Source organism: Corvus kubaryi, unplaced genomic scaffold, assembly GCF_017639235.1.
Source record: "Corvus kubaryi isolate FWS band 111438036 unplaced genomic scaffold, C.kubaryi_AGA036_p1.0 37357, whole genome shotgun sequence".
NCBI lineage: Eukaryota > Metazoa > Chordata > Aves > Passeriformes > Corvidae > Corvus > Corvus kubaryi.
This window is the reverse complement of record NW_024581117.1, coordinates 4,870,783-4,889,601: the sequence shown is the minus strand read 5'-3', so window position 1 is coordinate 4,889,601 and position 18,819 is coordinate 4,870,783. Positions and strand designations below refer to the sequence as shown.

Below are 18,819 nucleotides of genomic sequence, written 5' to 3'. Positions count from 1 at the left end.
TTTTCTTTTTCCTTTCCTTTCCTTTTTTCTTTTCTCTTCTCTTCTTTTCTCTTCTTTTCTTTTTTATTCTTTTTCTTTTATTTTCTTCTTTTTATTTTTCTTTTCTTTCTCTTTGCCTCTTTTACTGTTAAATAAAATATATCAATTTTTTGGTATCGACATATAACCTCAGTTGGTTTTAATCTCGTTTTGGGGAATAATAGAACCTCAGAGCTCTTTCCATTTTATTCACAGAGAGTTCTCTTTGCTCCTCTGTGATTAGAGGAGATGTAACACCTGGTACAAGCATGGGGTTCAAATCCACAGGGACATAAGTCCATTGAACCAGTATCAGAAAGAGGAAGGGTCTACTGCATCTCAGGAATTGGTTGACAGCAACTGGAACAGTAATCTTCCTCAAAGACCCTTTTTAACCACTGCTTTTTCCCCTATTCACGTACAGAGTTCCAGGACCAAAATAGGTGCACCGCCCAACTTCTCATATCCTTTTCACAGTCACGCAGATAGAACTGCAGGGTGGCATGGGCCCATGGTTCCCTCTCCCTTAAGCAGAGGAAATTCCTATTCATAGTAGCCAATATGCTGGCTTGGCCAAGCAAGGAGGTAAAGAGATTATTCACATTATATTTTGAGTTGCTAGACCTTGTGTAACAGTCTTTCCACAGCTGAGATGCAGGCCCATAACAAGGAGAGGGAATAGAGCTTTTGAGTAAATCACTAGGGCTGGCAAACTGGTCTGTACAAAGTTGGTGCCACAGAGTCAGCCTAATTCAGCCTTACAGGGTTGCTGTCATACAATGACCATATGTTCTGTACAGACTTCTGCCACTCAGCTCATGTGCACTGTATATTGTTTGCGTCTTTCAAGGCCTGATTATTGTCTCGAGGCCTGATTATTGCCCATGTCACTGCAGACCACCTCCGCCACCTCTAATTCCCTCAAACATTAAATATGTTCCTCTGTGACAGTCCACATGCCTTACTAGGTGACAGACAATATCTTCCTTAAGAGAGTACTTTGTCTTCATGCTCAATAGGAGTTACCTCTGGAGTTTGGAAGTGGCCGACCCTCTTCCAATCCCTCTGTCAATCCCACAAACCCTAGCAAAGAATCCCAGCTGATGTGTTTCCCTACCTTCTAGTTCCAGACTGTTAGCCCCACTATTCCAGCTCTGGAGCAACCAGGTAGCAATTAGGTCATCTTGTCAGGCAAAATCTTTATACATTATCTTGCAGCTAGGTCATGGATAGGGACCGGGTAGCTTCCACCTCTTATGATTTCTGTCTCTTTCCTTTCCTATCCTGGTCCAGAACAGGCTGCCTGTTCTTCCTCTCTCCTCTTCTGAGCAGGAGCTGCTTCTTCTCTTATTAACTTGATCTCTGCTTCCACTGTTTCTTCTTTACTACAAGATCAACTATTACAGTTGAAGGTTCAGTCTCTGGTTTAGCGTCTGTGTGGCCTCAGACCAAGAGATCTTCTTAGTCTCACACCACCACAAGCTTGTTTGTGGGCTTTTAGACCAGAACCTCTTGTATTTCTAAGGGCAGTGGACACCGACTTGATAGGCATGGGGCAGATCCAACACAGCTATCTGTGGATCACTGTGTTTCACCTTCGCTCCTTCAAGTGATGTATTTGTTTGATGCCTGTTCAGGCATGAAATCACAAGCTGTCAGAGGCAGCAACAGCCCTGTGCTCCTGCCCAACTCCTCCCATACATACTGACACCCCAGGAATCAATCACCTAAGAGCATGTTCCTGTGTGGCAACCCCCAAAGAGCTGTTTAACCTTATAAACAATAATCAAAGTCGGGATCACAACACATCAGTATGAACAGTCTGATTACATAAGGATACTGGAGGAACTCTGAAGCCACTACATCAAGGCTACAAAAAAACTGTCCTGGAGGAGAGGACAGGATAGGCACCACTTTTTCCCCTCTCTGCACAAAATGTCTCAGAGAAGAAGAGGGGAAAAGTACAGTTGCTGGTTTTATCCATGAGGTGATTCTTGGAGTATGGGGACATCCACAATGTAAGACCCAAGTACCAGATTAGGCTGATAGCCAGTGGTTTAGTCATAGCTCTCCCAAGCAAAGGAAAATAAAGTGATAAACAGCAAAAAAACCAGCAAAAATGCATTTTAATGACTATCTCAAAATGGTCATTAATGGTTCTTGGAGGTTATTGTACAGCTAGAAAGGAATTAGACAGCTGAATATTCAAGGACACACACAAATCAGTAGCCAAAGCAAATATGCAGCTTCATGACCTGCAACAGTCATTCATCAACTTAACTAAACAGGCATTAATAGCTACAAGTTTAGTCTAGCACACACTAATCAAATCTGTTATTATCTTGAAGGCCTTGAGCCGCAGGTTGGGTTCCAAATAGACTGTGGTGGGTTACCCCAGTAGGTTGCTAAGCACACAGAGCTGTCCTTTCACTTCCCCCTACCCCCACCTCCTAGGAGAACAGAGGAAGAGCAAAGGGAAAGTGAAAGCAAGAAAATTTGTGGGTCAAGATAGAAACTGATTAGTAAGCGATGATAAAGTGGAAGAGAGAAAGAAAACAAAACAAAACAGATGAAGGAAAGGCTATCGCCCACCACCTCCCAAGGCTGACTAATGCTCAACCCGTTCTGGGCAAAATACAACTAATCTCCCTAAACCTCCTCCGGTCCCTTTTTATTGATGAGCATCAAGTTATATGGTATGAAATCTTTGATTAGTTCAGGTCATCTGCTTTGTTGAGTGTTTGTGTCTCCCACTATTCATGCACCCTCCAATCTATTTACTGCAAGGCAGAGGCAGCAAAAGAGAAGGCCTTTCACTGTACAAAACACGGTTCAGCAAGAGCAAAAGCATTACTGTGTTATTATCATTGTATTGGTCACAAATCTAAAACACAGCACCCTCAGAGATCCTATACAGAAACTAACTCCATCCCATCCAGAGCTAGCACACTAGCATAGCTAAAACCAAAAACCTAACAGATAAAACAGCTCAGCCTCAAGAGTCATCTTGAAACTGACTAGAGGAAATATGACATTACTTCACTTATCTCTGTTGTCACTGATTGTGTATTCAAACATCCATTAAAATAAACCCATGTCCCAGAGATTAGCCAAACAAAATCATACAAAATTGTAAATTACTTGTCAAATTAAGTACAGGTGACAGTTTTATTCATCTTTCAAAATGGAGTTTAGATTTTGGCAGATTGCTTTTTCACTTAGTCATTTAAATAAACAGCTTATAATTAAATACCTGACATTTCTTCAGTTCCCTCTTCAGCTGAAGAATTGTGATGTGATGTGGGTCTGGGCTGGTCTCAGTCCCTGCATCCGTTTCCTGGATGGTGAGAGCTTCCTTCCTTATGTTCTGTACCATAGTGATCCAGCTCTGCAACCTGTCCCGCTGACTTCTTCTTAAGCTAACATCATTGTTCAAATCAACCAGAAAGGGGAAAGCTTCATCTACACAATTTCTGTAACTGAAATATTGAACCTGAAGGCGGGTGAGCTGCTCCTCAAGTGAACCAATACGGGCCTTTTCTTCATTTAAGTCATGTAAATGCTGATTACTGACCTGCTGGTTCTGCAAAGCTTCCCGAAGCAATCTGATTTCAAGTTCCATTTCATCAATGCGGTCTTTTTCTGGGTTGTAATTAACTACTGGTTTATTTCTAATGTTTTTTGCTCTGTTGGCATATTTGAGGGAATTTAAAGATTCATCAAAGTCCAGTGAGGATGGACTTATACATGTTATCATAACAGTCTTGGCATTTCCTCCAAGGGAGTCTTTCAGAATACGAGTGATTTTAGCATCCCTGTATGGAATATGTACACTTTTTCTTTTTGGGTCTCCAAGGGCACTGATGACATTTCCCAAGGCCAAAAGACCACTATTGATCTGAACTGATTCTTTGAAGCGTTCACCAGTATTTCCAGTCTTTGCTACCCTCTCTGATCCTGCCAAATCCACAAAATGAAACTTTGAAGCGATAGAATCCTGTGCAGCATCAGTATTATTCTGATACTCTGTAGACTGCTTCTGACAAATACTGATGGTAAAAATGGCATGAGATCGACTAGAGTGCTCATTCATCTGTGTTGTGCCTCTGTGACGAGCTGCATTGCCACTTTCCAGCAGGCTTATCACTTCATCTGCACATTCTACTTGGAATTCCTTAGCACCGACAATCACTTCAAATACCAAACCAAGTGAAAGTAAGAATAATTTAATTAATTCTAAACTCTTCAGCAAAAGTTTACAGCAATAACTATAAACATGCATTAGAGAAACATACAAGCCTGAATTATTATGAGGTCATAGCATATAGCTATAGAAATAGAAGATACAATATGTGAAAAGCTCTAAGGATATTTTGCCAGTTAAAAAAAAAGACTAAAAACCATGAAGCTTTAGTAAAAATGATTCCAAGTCTGTACTAAGAGCAGAATTTCTATTCTGAATAGTGCAGATAGCTGGGCCTTTGGGGCAGGTATCTGTTAGTAAACTAATAAAGTGTACGTGTACTTCTACCAACTACTTCAACTAATCATATTTTTTATCATCTTTTTCTTTTAACGAAAGATGGAAAACATCCTAGCACAATTTACTGAATCTGACTCTAACTGTATTAAAGAAAATAAATAATTTAAAATATATTGTGGGATCCTTTTGAAACAATGATATTGTCTGTAAGACTTGTGCTAAACTAGTGCCTTCTCCAGCTACAGATAAAAAACCCATGACAGCTCAACACAACCGTATAATAAAACTAGAGTAAACACAACAACTAGAATATAAAGAAAAAAAAAAAGCCAAACCTAAAACAGATTATATACTTTCAGAATAAAATATCTTTGATGTGGATTCTTCTAGCATTTTCATGAAGTGAACAGGAAATCTATAGGGCAAGTGTTAATCTAGAAGCCTCCAAAAGTATCTACTCCCCCTCCTCTTAACGAAGTCGTCTTTTCCACTCATTTCATTGTAAAAGGAGAGCAGATATTTACAATATTATTGACTTAACAATTGTAATTTTGAAGGGAGAAGCAATGGTTTAATCTTAAAATATGTATTCAAGAGAATAATCACATACTATTTTGTTTCTAGACAGTATTTGCAGAAACAATAATTGTGTATTTACCATTTGTTGCCATTTCCATCCACATAATAGAACATCTATATTGCGCACAGGCATCTAAACCCCAAACTGCTTCCAAACAGCTCAACTGGGTTTATATTCTGAAACTTCAACTTTTTTTTCCTTTTATTCATTGGTAATGAGTAAGCACTTTCAAGAGAAAACAAGACTAATTTGGACACAAACTGAAACCCAAACCACCAATGTTTAGCGCCGAAATCCTACCTGTATTTCCTTTCTCATCTTCTCGGATATGTAGTTCTTTTACAGAGGTCTCCAAATCCAACAAATCTCGAAGTTCTTCCTTGTAAACCTCTATATAGGATACCTTCACATGGAAATTAATATTATGGTGTTCAGAAATATGCTGAAATAATTCCTGAATAGCCCGTGGGATTATGCCCCTTTCATCCACTGAAACTGATGCTAAAATACAAGCACAAATGTCACAGAGACTTGCAGTCATTCTGTCACATAAATTACAAAGACTGAAAATTCAGAGAAGTCTGTGATATTTGGTACGCAACACACTAAGGAATTTGGAGAGCTCATTGTTCACAAGGAATTTTTTGTGTGTGTGTTAGAATTTTTGTTTGCATCCAGTACCAGGATTCAAATTTAAGTTCTAAATTACATAATGTTATAGTCGTGAAAGTTATGAAAAATATGGAGTCTGCTTTAAAACTGTACTCCTCAGAGTACAGATTTCTTCTTTATCCCTACTCATTATGGTTAGCAATGATATCTCAAGGATTTGAGAAAATAGAAATTCTACTTACATACAGCAAAATCATCAGTAACTTGGTGAGACAAGATTTATGACCAACATTAACAGTAATTTCCTATTTTTTCAAAGTAGACATGGAACACTAGTGCCAAACTCTACTTTTAAAAAAAATATTCAGGGCAGGACAATGCTCCCATTAATAATCTGTGCTCTTTATCCAAGACTACGAAAGCTGTTTGCCTATGAGACGATACCAGGAATCTTTTTTACCAAAAAACTAAAGGGTTGTTTACATCTAACTATTAATTTAGTAAATATATTTATTAAACTAAAAAGTTGTAATTGCAGAGCTATGATCAGCCTTAGAGTATGACATCCACTACCAAACAATTTAGCTAGCAATGCTACTTACAGGAACATTAAACAACTACTAGTGAAGGAAATAGAAGTGAAGCTACAACAATAAGGAGAAGAGGCCAATGGTATGAGGGTCAACAAAGCTAAGTGCGAGGTCCTGCCCTAGAGTCACAACAGTCCCCTTAAGCACTACAGGCTGGGTGGCGGCAGAGTAGCTGGAAAGCTGCTCAGCTAGAAAGGACCTGGGGGTGCTGATTGACAGCAGCTGAACATGAGCCAGCATGTGCCCAGGTGGCCAAGAAGGTCAATGGCATCCTGGCCTGTATCAGCAATAGTGTGGCCAGCAGGACCAGGGCAGGGATTGTTCCCCTGTACTCAGCACTGGTGAGGCCACACCTCAAATGCTGTGTTCAGTTCTGGGCCTGTCACTGTAAGAAGGACATTGAGGGGCTGGGGCATGTCCAGAGAAGGGCAACAGAAATGAGGTATGGTCTGGAGCACACGTCCTGTGAGAAGGCTGAGGGAGCTGGGGGTGTTTAGCCTGGAGAAAAGGAGGCTCAGGAGAGACCTTACTGCTCTCTACAACTGCCTGACAGGAGGGTGCAGCCAGGTGGGGGGGTTGGTCTCCTCTCCCAGCTAAAAAGTGACAGGACAAGAGGAAATGACTTTAGGTTGCACCTGGAGAGGCTTAGATTGGATATTAGGAAAAATTTCTTCACTGGTGGTCAACCAATTAACAGGCTTTGTTGTGGACCTGAAAATGCTGAGTTAACTCAAGTTGGACTTTATGATCTTAGGATTCTTTTCCAACATAAACAAATCTGTGATCCTGTGATTCTAAATGAAAGGAAGACTCTACCAAGATCTTTATAATACTCTATTTATATCCACTTGAAAGAATTAAATCATAGATTTCTTTGATGACACAGAAATTTCTCTCAAAAAACCCCAAACAAACCAACACAGAGTGAGCAAGCAATCTAGTGTCTAATGCAGACATTTTCAAGGTAAGATAAACATAGCAAAAATCTTCAAAGACACTGCATTTCAGAAAAAAGTTCTAATTTAAGTTGCGTGTTAAAATGTGGAATGTGAAAGAACACTTAATAAATTGGTTTTCTTCTTAGATATTTTTGGTATAATCTAATTTATGGAGAAGTTTTTAGAACTTTAATTATCACACAAATTTTGGAAGCTTTATTTTTTTACTACAGGTTTTTTCCTTGGTCCTTAAAATTCTGCAGCATCATCTGCTATGTAATAAATATTTAACTTGCATAAGTACACTCTTTACCAATTAAAAAACCCCCCAAACCAAAAACCATTATATAACCTACCAATGTGGTCACCGCCAATGGTGTAAGTCTTCCCAGAACCAGTCTGTCCATATGCAAACACTGTAGCATTGTATCCTTCAGTCAAAGACACTAGAAGAGGCTTAATGCAAACAGCATAAACTTCTTCTTGGGTTGAGTTTTTGCCAAATACAAAATCAAAAGTGAAGACATGGTCCTTTCCAATGATGACCTGTTTGGCATTTGGGATTAATCTGACACACACTTGGTGGTTATGAAGTATTTCTTTGGAAAGCAGAGGTCTGACTCGGACTGCAACCTTAACTGGGATCTCCTCCATGCCAGACTCCACCCCTCTGCTTCCCACTCAGTATTCACACAGTCAAGAAGAAATCTTTTACCACTGCTCTGTTCACCTCATTCACAGTTGTCTGCAACTAAGAAAAGAAGTTTTCCATGTTATATAATATAAAAGAATGCATCTCCTGAAGCGGAAAGTTGAGATTTCCTATGGAACATATAAGCACTATTACAATCTTGAAAAGTACCTGATATAAATGCAGCTCTATTAATAACTGCTTAATCAATTAATAAATTAATTTTGCATTTATTAATTTCCAAGCTAGCAGACTTAAGTCTGAAAGTTGCCCGATTGCCTATTTGAATATAACACAGTCATACAAAGCAACAATATCGTAGGAGCTTGTTAATAAACACTGTTGATAAAGCAAAGGCTTACAATGGATCCTCTCATTTTCCTGATCCTGCATTCATATCGCATAGGCAACACAAATCAGTCAAACAAAACCTTTTTCTCCAAAAGCTGTATGTGCATACATGTTTCAATACCCTCTTCCACTTATGAAGCACCAAACACTTCTAACTCAACAAGCACAAAGAAGTGTGATTTTAAATGTATTTAGTTACTACATGTAAAGCATTCCTCTGATTTTGATCTGAAACTTTAAGCACATATGAGCTATCTTTTAGTAATTATAATTTTAGAATACATGGTTCCTTATACTGCTTGGTGCATATTCATTCTTACAGCATAAGCATTGCACAGTAGCACACTTGTAAATATTAAGGAATTGCCTTTCTTTATAGCTGTTTTTCACTAGAATTCAAAAACCTGCATGGCATCCCACATGCATCTTTTCTGTTGTTGCTAATTCTGAGAATCTTTGTCATGCAAGGTAAAGTTTGCTGAACTTCCTGCTCTCAAACACATTACTTTCAAGAAAGCTGTATTACTGAACTGGCAGTAAATCAACTAAATCCCCAAAATTCAAGTTTGTTGAAAACTAACAGCGTTGTCTTGCAGCGAAGAGAAGAGCTTATGCATTTCATTTTATTCCTTTTAGTTTGAGGACCACAGGTGAGAAACCATCTGAAGTTTGAAAAAAGAAAAGCCCCATTTTATTGACTGAGCATAAGAACAAGGAAGCAAAGCATGAGAATGAGTCAAGACTTGTATCATAAGAGACATGGCAATCAGATACATAAACATACTAACTACAGAATAGAAACACATTTTGGCTGATAACTGAGTTTAGTTACCTGGGTGCATTATTTTTTTACCCCCTAGTAAGTGCTGCTCCTAAGTGCCAACATTTCCTACTCTCTTTTTAAAGTTATATAAATAAACAAAAACAAACAAACAAACAAATTAATTAATAAACCACGTCTCAGGTGTGGGAGGGAATCCCTGTTTCCTAAGAATCTATTTTATAAAAGAACGTGGGAATATGAAATATTCCCAATATGCCAAAGCTAGAGAGATACTTGGGTGTCAGTACCCGCGGCTGCCATAAGGCAGAGGCAAACATGCTGGCAACCTTTTCGCTTGCACGGATATTGTGAGGGCGGCCCAGCACATTTTCCGTGTTTGCAACGTCTCCAAACCTGAGGAGCAGGCGGGATCGGTATCACCCGTGGGTGTCGGGAGCGGCTCGGGCCGGGGAGCCCGCCGTGCCCTGCTGCCGCAGCGTGCCGCGGGCCGCGCCGCGGGGCCCGTGCCGGAGCGAGGGCCGGAGCAGCGGTGGCCGGAGCGGGGGCCGGAGCAGAGGCGGCCGGAGCAGAGGCGGCCGGAGCAGAGGCGGCCGGAGCGAGGGCCGGAGGAGCGGTGGCCGGAGCAGCGAGGGCCGGAGGAGCGGTGGCCGGAGCAGCGCCGACCGCCCCCGCTCGCTGCTCGCGGCCCCTCGCTAGGCAACGGCCGCCATGCCCGGCCGCGGGCCCGCGCACACAGCGCCCCCAGCGGCGGGACGCGCGGGGCGGGGCGCGACTGGCGGGCCCCCGGCCCTGCTTCCCGCCGTGCCCAGGCCTGGGCCCCTCCGCTCAGGAAGGCCAGTAAGGAGCTGGAGCGTGTCCAGAGAAGCGCAACGGAGCTGGGGAAGGATCTGGAGCACAAGTCCTGTTAGCAGCAGCTGAGCGAGCTGGGGGTGTTTAGCCTGGAGGAGGTTCAGGGGGACCTTACTGCTCTCTACAACTGCCTGAAAGGAGGGTGCAGCAAGATGGCGTTCGGCCTCTTCTCAGAGGCAGCAGGTGCCAGTACAAATGGAAATAACCTCAAGCTGTGATAGGGAAGGTTCAGGTTAGACATCAGGAAAAATTTCTTCACAGAAAGGGTGATTAAATATTGGAACAGGCTGCCTAGGAAGGTAGTAGAGTCACAGTCCCTGGAGGTGTTTAAGGAAAGACTTAAGGAAAGATGTGGCACTCCCTCAGTGCCACGGTCTAGTGCACAAAGTGGTGTTCAGATTGGACTTGATCTCAGAAATCTTTTCCAACCTACATCATTCTGTGATTCCTCCCCTTGCTTCCTGCCTCCCTCCCCGAGTGGACTGAGCCCCCCCATCTCACCCCTAGCAGTAATGACACAGATACACCCCATGGCACATCTGTCACCGCACTGTTTATTGGACAAATGGACGGGTTCCACTTTCATCTCTGAGCAGTAAAGCATGTGCCAAGCACCTGCCACCTCCGTGCAGGTGTGAGAGGGGATGGGCAGACACAGGGAGGGGCTGGGGAGCAAGGTACACCACAGGGTCTGCACACACACCTTGCTGCGCACAGGCAGCCATGTACACCAACACAAAGCTTGAAGCAGGAGCAACAAAACCTGCCCACAAAGTTTGCACTGTTAATTCCAGTCAGGGCAAGCAAAAGATTAAAAGAAAAGGTAACAAAACAATGGGGAAAAAAAAAGGCGCATTGTTAATACATCACCAGAAAACAAACATTTGATTTAACAGTTCCAAATTGGTGCGTGACAAACCACCATATGAAAAGCAAAACTGCATTTCAAAAGATAAGGCAACAATACAACAGCTATCAGACTGGACTTAGTAATATATACACCGTACTCGGTGGAACGGGATATCTTTCATCTCTTCCCTGTGATCCCGGGCATAGTCCCAAAGATAATAATCGAGTAAAACCGCATTGATCCTTTCATGCATGTCCTGACCCTTCTTCTGATAAAGCTCCTGAAGGTGCTTACAAATCAGTGCACAACACCAAATAGAACAGCCACGGATCTCTACCTCTTCTTTGTCTCCAGACTGGAAAAGTGTTCCTGCAGGCACAAGAGACAGCAATCCATTTACATGCAACAGACAGAACGGCCAAGGACTGCCTAAACTTGCTCATTTTTCCTCCTTCACGTTTATTCTGTTTTAGGATTCCAGTTCTCATGATTTGTGCTACAACTGTTAACAATGTTGCTATATATTTTCTAATGGTTACTTTAATTTTACCATACACACTTAGAAGCCTCCCTCCCATTCAATTCAAACAACATCCTGTATTCTAAGGAACTGCTTTAGGAATAGGGTGTACTGCACATCATATGACCATTTCTTTGCTTGTGGAGACAAAAAAGATAGTCTTTTATTATAGTATACTTTTTAGTATATAATTATTATACTTCATAGTATATTTTCTGCCAGTATAACTGAAGTCTAAGATTTTAAAATTAAAAACAAACAACCCCCCAAAAGAACTAAATGTAAAGAGAACCAGTGGAATTATTTAAATGGGAATGTTCTCATTAGGATTCATGGAAGGATAAAATGTCTACGTGGTCTATTTAATATAGAGATATGCATAAAAACATAAATATATATGGTCATTCTATTAAGATTCATGGATAACTGCAATCATCTGTTTATCTTCCTGGGTATTTCTGAAGTTGCATAATAGCAGTTCTACATCTAAATACAGTAATTTTACAGTGCAAAAGAGATTAGCTGATTTTTAGTCACTAAAATTCATGGTTAGTAAGTACTGGGAAGATGAAACCATGCTTAAAAATGAGATTCTAGTCATACGCAATTAACTTCATTTAAAGCAATATTTTTTTAAATGGATGCTTATAATATTGCTTTGCTTATTAACTAGCAGTTCAGTACAAATAAAGAGGCATTTACATGTTTTTACATCATATTTGAATTAATGACAAAATCATTGTTTCTTTTATGTAAACCTCAAAAATCATAACTGTTCTCATGCTGAAAAGTGGTTTTGCAAGAGCAGCTTTTCAGAAACTCAGAAATCAATTATTTTCAATTTGAGTCTCTTTAATTCCTCCCTTATCAATGTTTAATCCACAAAACAGTTAGGTCTTCATAAAAAAGTAACCTTAAGACCTCACCCAAGATCATGGTTAGAGAAAAAGTTCCTTCCTGTTACGTCATCACTATGTAAGAAATCCTTGTTCCATGGAGGAAAAATATGGGCACATAACCCTTACATGGACAACACATTATATTTTAGAACTAGCCTTAGTCTACAACGTCAGGCGGTAAGATTACTCGATATTAGCAAGGACAGAACCAACCTTCACGTAGTTTCTTCATTAATTCTTCAGAATACTTCATTGCTTTTAAGTGAACAAGAACTTGAGGAATTCTGTAGTCAGCAAATATTGTCAGACTAGAAATATCATCAAAAGAGCCATCTCCTTTGCCTTCTAATACACTCCATGTGTCAGCCACAAGTATTTGTGCCCGTTTGTAGAAAGACACCTTTTTTTTCTGAAGAAAGAAGTTTATGGATTATTTAAGTGCCTGATCAATAAATATAGCAAATAACACGTTAAGTATATCATATTGTTAAGCAAGCATTAGTTAACTAGAACAGAATGAAACTGCAACACTCTTAAACATCTTAAAATCTAAACAGTATCAAACACAAACAAGGATTATGTGGAATGCTCATAAATAAACTGAAATAAAAGAATAACATAATAAAAGTTACTGCAGTGAATAAAAATTGTTTAGAATATGCTTGCATCTCAGAACACATTCATAGTGGTTTACTGCCACTTGGCAAACACTGGAGTTGAAAGTCCAGCAATATCCATTTTCAGAAACTCTACAGAACATCCAACCTTTTAATTTGACAAGAGAAGCATAATAGGAATGTATTGTATTAGACAATTAAAACGTTTTGTTAATCAGTTTTTCTGTACTGTTAAAGAAACAGAATTCTAATGAAAACTTTAATGAATGCTCCTCCGTGTTTACTGCCAAGATGCTGTAACTATTCCTGATACAAAATTACATTTTCTGTCCTTAAATGCTATTCTCCAAAAACACTGAGAAGGTCAACTACATTTCAAAGAACAACTTCTGCAAACATCCTCAAAACTCCTGCCTTCCCTGTGCCTCATTCTATACTTGACATACATGCACAAACTTACTTCTAGAGAACATACATGATTTTGTATGTTAAATAACAAAACACCATGTGAAACATCACACACGAAGTGGTAACAAGTAATGAACAGACCAAATTTTATCAGAGCTCCTACTGCCCCAAGCAAGGATGTTGATCTTTCATAGCATTAAGATTTTTCCAGCAGTACAGAACTGATTGTCTCTAGCATCACACAATTTCACAAGAGCAGAGGAAGGCAGAATTAGAATGGAACTTTGCATTTCATGCTACAGTTTAATCTGGAAGAAAAATATTTTCTGGGACTCATCACTGAGCAGAAGAATTTATAGTTTCATTGCTTCAATTGTTAACTTTTATGTTGCACAGAGGTTATTAAGTTTATACAAAAATCTCAATATGAAAAAGACTATGAAGAATTTTTAGTAAATTTCCCCACGATTTACCAGAAAGCAAGGAAAGCACTAGGTGGATGATACTACATCTCAAAGAGAAAGAACTTAAGAACTTCCTTACTGTGCAAGTGACTGCACTGGCACAGATTGTCCAGAGAGGTTGTGGAGTCTCCCTTATGAAATATACTGAAGAACTGTCTGGACACAATCCTGTGCCATGTGCTCTAGGATGACCCTGCTTGAGCAGGGAGGTTAGACCCACTGTGGTCCTTTAAACCCTTACCCAGTCTGTGATTCTGTCTGTGAAAGACAGTAAAGATAGTACAATTTATCAAAAAATTGAACTTTTTTCAAGATGGCAATACAACTATATTTCTTTTATCTTTTTTTTCTGCAACACCCTGCCTTTCCAGGAAACAGTACCATATAGAGGGACATTTGCATCTTCTCTGCAGTATAATGATGCCTGAAGAGGCCACCTAAAAACAGAGACTAGACAAGAATAAGGGAATAAAGGTAGGTATTTATTTGAAGGGCCTTCAAAGGTACCCCCTGGGGAGCCAGAGGCTACTGCCAAAATGGACCCCAGTGTGGACGACAGGTCACGAGTTCTTCACACTTTTATAGGTTTGGTTCATTTGCATATCAGGGTTAATTCTCCAATTAAAGCTTCAGTTTAATGATGTAATTTCCCCTCAGCTTGCCCCCCCTTTAGAGGCTTTTGGTTTACTTATTTCAGGCCAGTCTGAGTGTCCTTGGAGAGCAGGCCTGGAGAGGCTTTGTTATGTCTACCTGGCATGAGAGAACAGCAGCTAACAGGCCACAAGAAACTTCAGAGTTACACACTAGGCAGTACAGGATTTGAAAGATATGAAAGTTAAAACCTAAGGCATCGCAATGTGCTAATATTAAGGGATATATCTAATTATGACCTACTGACATTAAAAGAAAGGAGGAGGATTGTGTTGGCAAGGAGTAAAATGTGATAGCACAGCCATAAATAAAACCAAACCAACAACCAAAGAGTAGGAGGATCATGAGAATTTTACAACCTCAGTCCCAGGTGATGGATGGTAAATAAAAGATAAATACATGCAATGTCAGTGACTTTAAGATCAAAAAGGACTGCACTGAGTCTCTGTCAGAACACAAAAAACATCAAATGCAGCACAACATCTAAATATGAATTATCCACCAAGGATGTTTTGGAGATTTTGGTTTTGGTTTGCATTTTCTTTTTCAGAAAATGAACACTGGCAATTTCCGTGATTACATGTGTAATTACTAAAAGTATTTTGTAGATGTATTCAGAAAAACATACGGTCAAACAATTGTGCTAATTTTAGAAGTTCCCCTAGAAGGTCAGCTGTAGCAGTCTGTGATAGTATGATTCTAATATAGGACTTATCTTACAATCATATATATTTCTCCTCTGGAGAGTTACTGAAAAGCACTGGTTTGCTGTTGGATATTTCACCATCCTTCCAGTTCCCTCCTAACCCTTTAAAAGTCTTACTTGTGAAAGCTCAACCTGCCACAAAAATGATGTGATCCATGTCACCACTTTGAAAATACACATCTTGCTTAGTAAAAGCAGAAAAAAAGCTTCCATATTCATGCAACAGGCTTTATTACTAAGTCAGTGCTTACGGTCTGGGATCATTTTTGGAACACCTTTTCATTCTGTAGTCTGCTGCTGCTTTTAGGGAGGCTTGCTTTATAAAGCACTTAGCATCATCTCATGAAAGACATAACGTCAATGAGTCAGTCACTATAAAGATAAGAAAATACCACTTAACTTAGAAAATATTTCCTTTTTGATCATAAAAATTGTCAAAACATACTTTATATGTACAAAAACACCAAATAAACGAAACCAGTAGCTTCAACGATTAATTCAAAAGAACCTCTGATTTTTCACGTAAAGATATCTTGCTTCACAGCAGGAGACAAAGGAAAATAAAATGACGCCTCCTACTGAAGGGCAATAAATGCAATAGGTTCAAAGCTTCAGTGACTGGTATTCCAAGAAGTTACCTTGAAAAGACTGCACAGACTAGTAGTATAGGCTGTACTGTCACTCACACAAAGTCTTTTGGATTTAATGATGTAACAGCTGAGTACTACCGCACATGCAACTGAGATCACGAGCTGCTACGTAAGTCACAGATGCTAAATGAAGATCATGCCTGTATAGGTGAAAACTGGGAGACAAAAAATACCAGATGGTCACTGTTTAATTCCCATAAGTTTCTTCCAATAAAAGCTTCAGTATACTGTCAACATTTGTACAAGTGTGAGTTACTTCTAATCTGTAGTCATTTGTGTAATGCCTGTTGAATCAACAACCGTTAGAGGGGGGAGTCCCAGTAGCTGTGCCTTAATTCTACCAGTTTCATTTCCTCCACTAGCTGCGGAGAGCCTCAAGGTAATGAAAAAAGAACATGGGAGGAGGAGGGTTGTCAGCAATTCCAGGGAAGGGAAAAAAAAACAAAGGAAAAAGGACTCTCATTTTTCAGGCAGGAATTATCTCAAATACTATGCATTTGTAAGGAGTACAAAGGAGGTGTGATCCAATTTGGAATTCAGAGTATATTGAAATGAATTACAGTAAAGTGATGAAGACAGAGACAGCATATGAAAAAAAAGGTACTCCTCTGGTGGAAAAAGAAAGTGACTCTTGTCCTGGCTAGTTGCGGACTATCAAGAGTCTTTTACTGTTACTAAATGTATGATTTCTTTTCAGAGCTTTAGAACTAGCTTACCTCAAATACAGCTTCATCTCTGTAAGAAGGAAAATTTTCCAGTACAAGAAGTAGCAGTTTCTGAGCACTCTTCTCACTCATTTTAACACAGGTGAGGAAGGATCCTCCAAACTTCTCTAACAGAACTATTCCACTTTCATTCAGCACCCGATGTCTTTCTTCAATCAAAGACAAAGGCACTTCTGTGTCAGAGCGAAATACATGCCTAACTTGGTCAAGCGTCATGGTGGCAAAATAGGATGCACTGGTGATAGGTATTCCTTCAGGAAGGTGAAAATAAGATATTTAGGCTATCATATAACATCTATAGACATAATGCAATCGTCTGCTAAAGGAAAGCACTCTATAGAAAGATCTAAAAAGTCCATCAACTCTTAAACCTACCTTTGTTTTCAGCGATAACAGCACTCACAGAGCTGCTCAAACTAAATTTGTGACTGCCCACAATGCTTCTACAGACAACAAATTTCCAACAGACAACCATGGAACCGTTCTTACTTTTTGTATGTAATTTTTCCCAGCTACTTTGTCTTCATATTTTAAGTGTGATGCTTACATAGCACACTGTAGATAGTCAGTATATAACTAGTGTAGTCCGAACAGGCCTGTTTCGCTTGGATCCTATTCATGCAATTGTGCTTTCACAAAAAAGTGTCTTAATGCTAATGCCCCCTTAATTTACAAACAACTATGCGGAAAATTAATTAAACTTTCATCTATAACTACTAACAGGGGTTTTTTTTGTTTTTTTTTTTTTTTTTCCTGAGAACAGCAAGAGTGAGTGCTAAAGTATTGGGTTTAAATACAAAACTTTAAAATACTGGTTTAAAATATTGGTTTGAGGAGCATATGGGTTTTCAGACAGGGTTTTTAGACGCTCTGGTATCAGATTAGACCAGAGGATTCTCGCTTTATGCCTCATTTTTTCATTTGCCATGGAAATACACAATTTATCTTAAGAATACATGTGAAATAACCCAAGTCATGCACAGCTGACTACTGGCAATTCTTAAAGTCTTTCGAATGGAAGCGATAACCCAGTTAAGAGGTAGTTTCAGTACAAGGGTATTTTTACAGTACTACCAGTTCCGTTTCTCAAGCTCTACGGGACGCCTGCACAGCGAGCAGCAGCTCCCAAGAGCATGTCCCGCTTCCGAGACGCCGCCTTCATTTAATACGCGACGCTCGGCTTCCGACGCCCCTCGCCCGCAGCCCCGGCCCGGCCCCGCTCCCCGACGCTCACTGACCGTCGTCCAGGGCCCTGTTGACGGCCGCGCAGAGCGACCAGTAGCCGCTGTAGGTTTTATCCTTGTACTTCACAAGATACTTCCGCTCCTCCTGCTCGGACCAGAAGGAGAAGTTGAGGGTGTCTACCAGGAACACCCAGTCCACAGCCTCCTTGTCGGCGGCCCGGGGGTTCAGCTCGTGGAGGCTTTTCCACCCCGCCAGCCCGAACTCCGCCGCCGAGGCTTTGTCGAACAGGCTCTCCGCCACCCGCCGCGCCCCCTCTTCGTCCACGGAGACATCTTTGCTGTGTTCGGCTATGAACTTGGCGGACTCCAGCGGGGACGGGAACATCTCCATGCTCGGCAGGAAACACGCCTGCTGCCGAGGCCAGCCCCTCTGCCGCGCTTCCCGCGGGGTGCACCCCCGCCGCCCGCCCCGCCCTGCCCCGCGGTGCCGCCGATGCGCGCAGGCGCGAGGGGAGGCGTGGCCCGCGCGGCGCCCGAGGGCCAGCGGAGACCGCGGGAGCGCCTGGGCCAGCGCATTCCAACTGAGAATCGCCCCCTCAAACCCTGCCAGGCTGGAGCACTGGGCAGACTCAGCTTCTTGGCAACGAAGTTTTCCAGAAGATTTCCATCATTGAAAACAAGAATTAAAAAAAAAAAAAAAAAAGACGAACAAGAATGTGCGCGTTGAGTTGTTGAGCTTTTCTCCCCAATCAAACCAGAAAAGAACCAAACGAAAGACCGGCCCCAAGCCCTTTTGTATACATATTCAAGTGGGAAGCACACAGAGAAACTCAGCACCTGTTTTAGTTCACTCGCATCTTGCCCAAAACCTTAGCCTCGACTGCAGACTTCTCTAATTTAGGTACCCTGTCTACCAAACCAGCTGCCTTCCCACTGACAAAAGAGGGATGGCATTTCTGACTGTGTACAGAATTCGCTATTCTCTGCCAAGGGAGCCACAGCCTTATGCATCATGTCTCGGGCTCCTCGCCTTTACCATTCCATTTTATAGAGTAGCTGCATTAAAAAGGCCAGGTTCATGCACCACAAATCATGGGGGGGTTGGGGGGAAGACAACAAACCAACCAATCAAAAAAAAAAAAACAACATAAGAGAATCCTCACTTAAATCTGAACCCATATCTGTATGTGCCACACACCTTTACACTTTTTTAATCTGTTTTTATTCAGGAAGTGAAATTAAAACTTTT

The 18,819-nt window shown here is 40.8% G+C and overlaps 2 protein-coding genes across 11 annotated transcripts in view; both read right to left on the bottom strand.

Moving 5' to 3' along the window:
- Positions 1 to 9,550, bottom strand: part of KIF27 (kinesin family member 27) — a 30,138-nt gene extending 20,588 nt beyond the window's left edge. For 3 of the 10 annotated variants that reach the window (XM_042033201.1, XM_042033203.1, XM_042033202.1), the window contains exons 1-3: positions 7,578 to 9,550; positions 5,382 to 5,582; positions 3,272 to 4,209 (exon numbers count right to left, since the gene is read on the bottom strand). In XM_042033201.1, the coding sequence (XP_041889135.1) occupies positions 3,272 to 4,209; positions 5,382 to 5,582; positions 7,578 to 7,875 (1,437 nt within the window). In that variant the 5' untranslated portion in view covers positions 7,876 to 9,550. The remainder of the gene's footprint in view (positions 1 to 3,271; positions 4,210 to 5,381; positions 5,583 to 7,577) is intronic. The other 7 variants (XM_042033195.1, XM_042033198.1, XM_042033200.1 and 4 more) reach the window with 7 other exon arrangements.
- Positions 9,551 to 10,429: 879 nt separating this feature from the next.
- On the bottom strand, positions 10,430 to 18,050 carry CUNH9orf64 (chromosome unknown C9orf64 homolog). Its single transcript, XM_042033626.1, has 4 exons — positions 17,625 to 18,050; positions 16,378 to 16,637; positions 12,379 to 12,574; positions 10,430 to 11,115 (listed from the first exon to the last, which is right to left on the bottom strand). Exons 1-4 carry the CDS (start codon positions 17,959 to 17,961, stop codon positions 10,883 to 10,885), a joined length of 1,026 nt encoding a protein of 341 aa, XP_041889560.1. The 5' UTR covers positions 17,962 to 18,050; the 3' UTR covers positions 10,430 to 10,882.
- Positions 18,051 to 18,819: the final 769 nt, after the last annotated feature.

Bases quoted from the DNA above. Each gene is read 5' to 3' on its own strand.
- CUNH9orf64 (XM_042033626.1), bottom strand. From the start codon at position 17,961: ATGGAGATGTTCCCGTCCCCGCTGGAGTCCGCCAAGTTCATAGCCGAA. The intron at 16,638-17,624 runs GTCAGTGAGCGT...ACCTTCCTGAAG, and splicing joins CAACAGGGCCCTGGACGACG to GAATACCTATCACCAGTGCA. The intron at 12,575-16,377 runs GTAAGCTAGTTC...TTCTTTCTTCAG, and splicing joins GAGATGAAGCTGTATTTGAG to AAAAAAAAGGTGTCTTTCTA.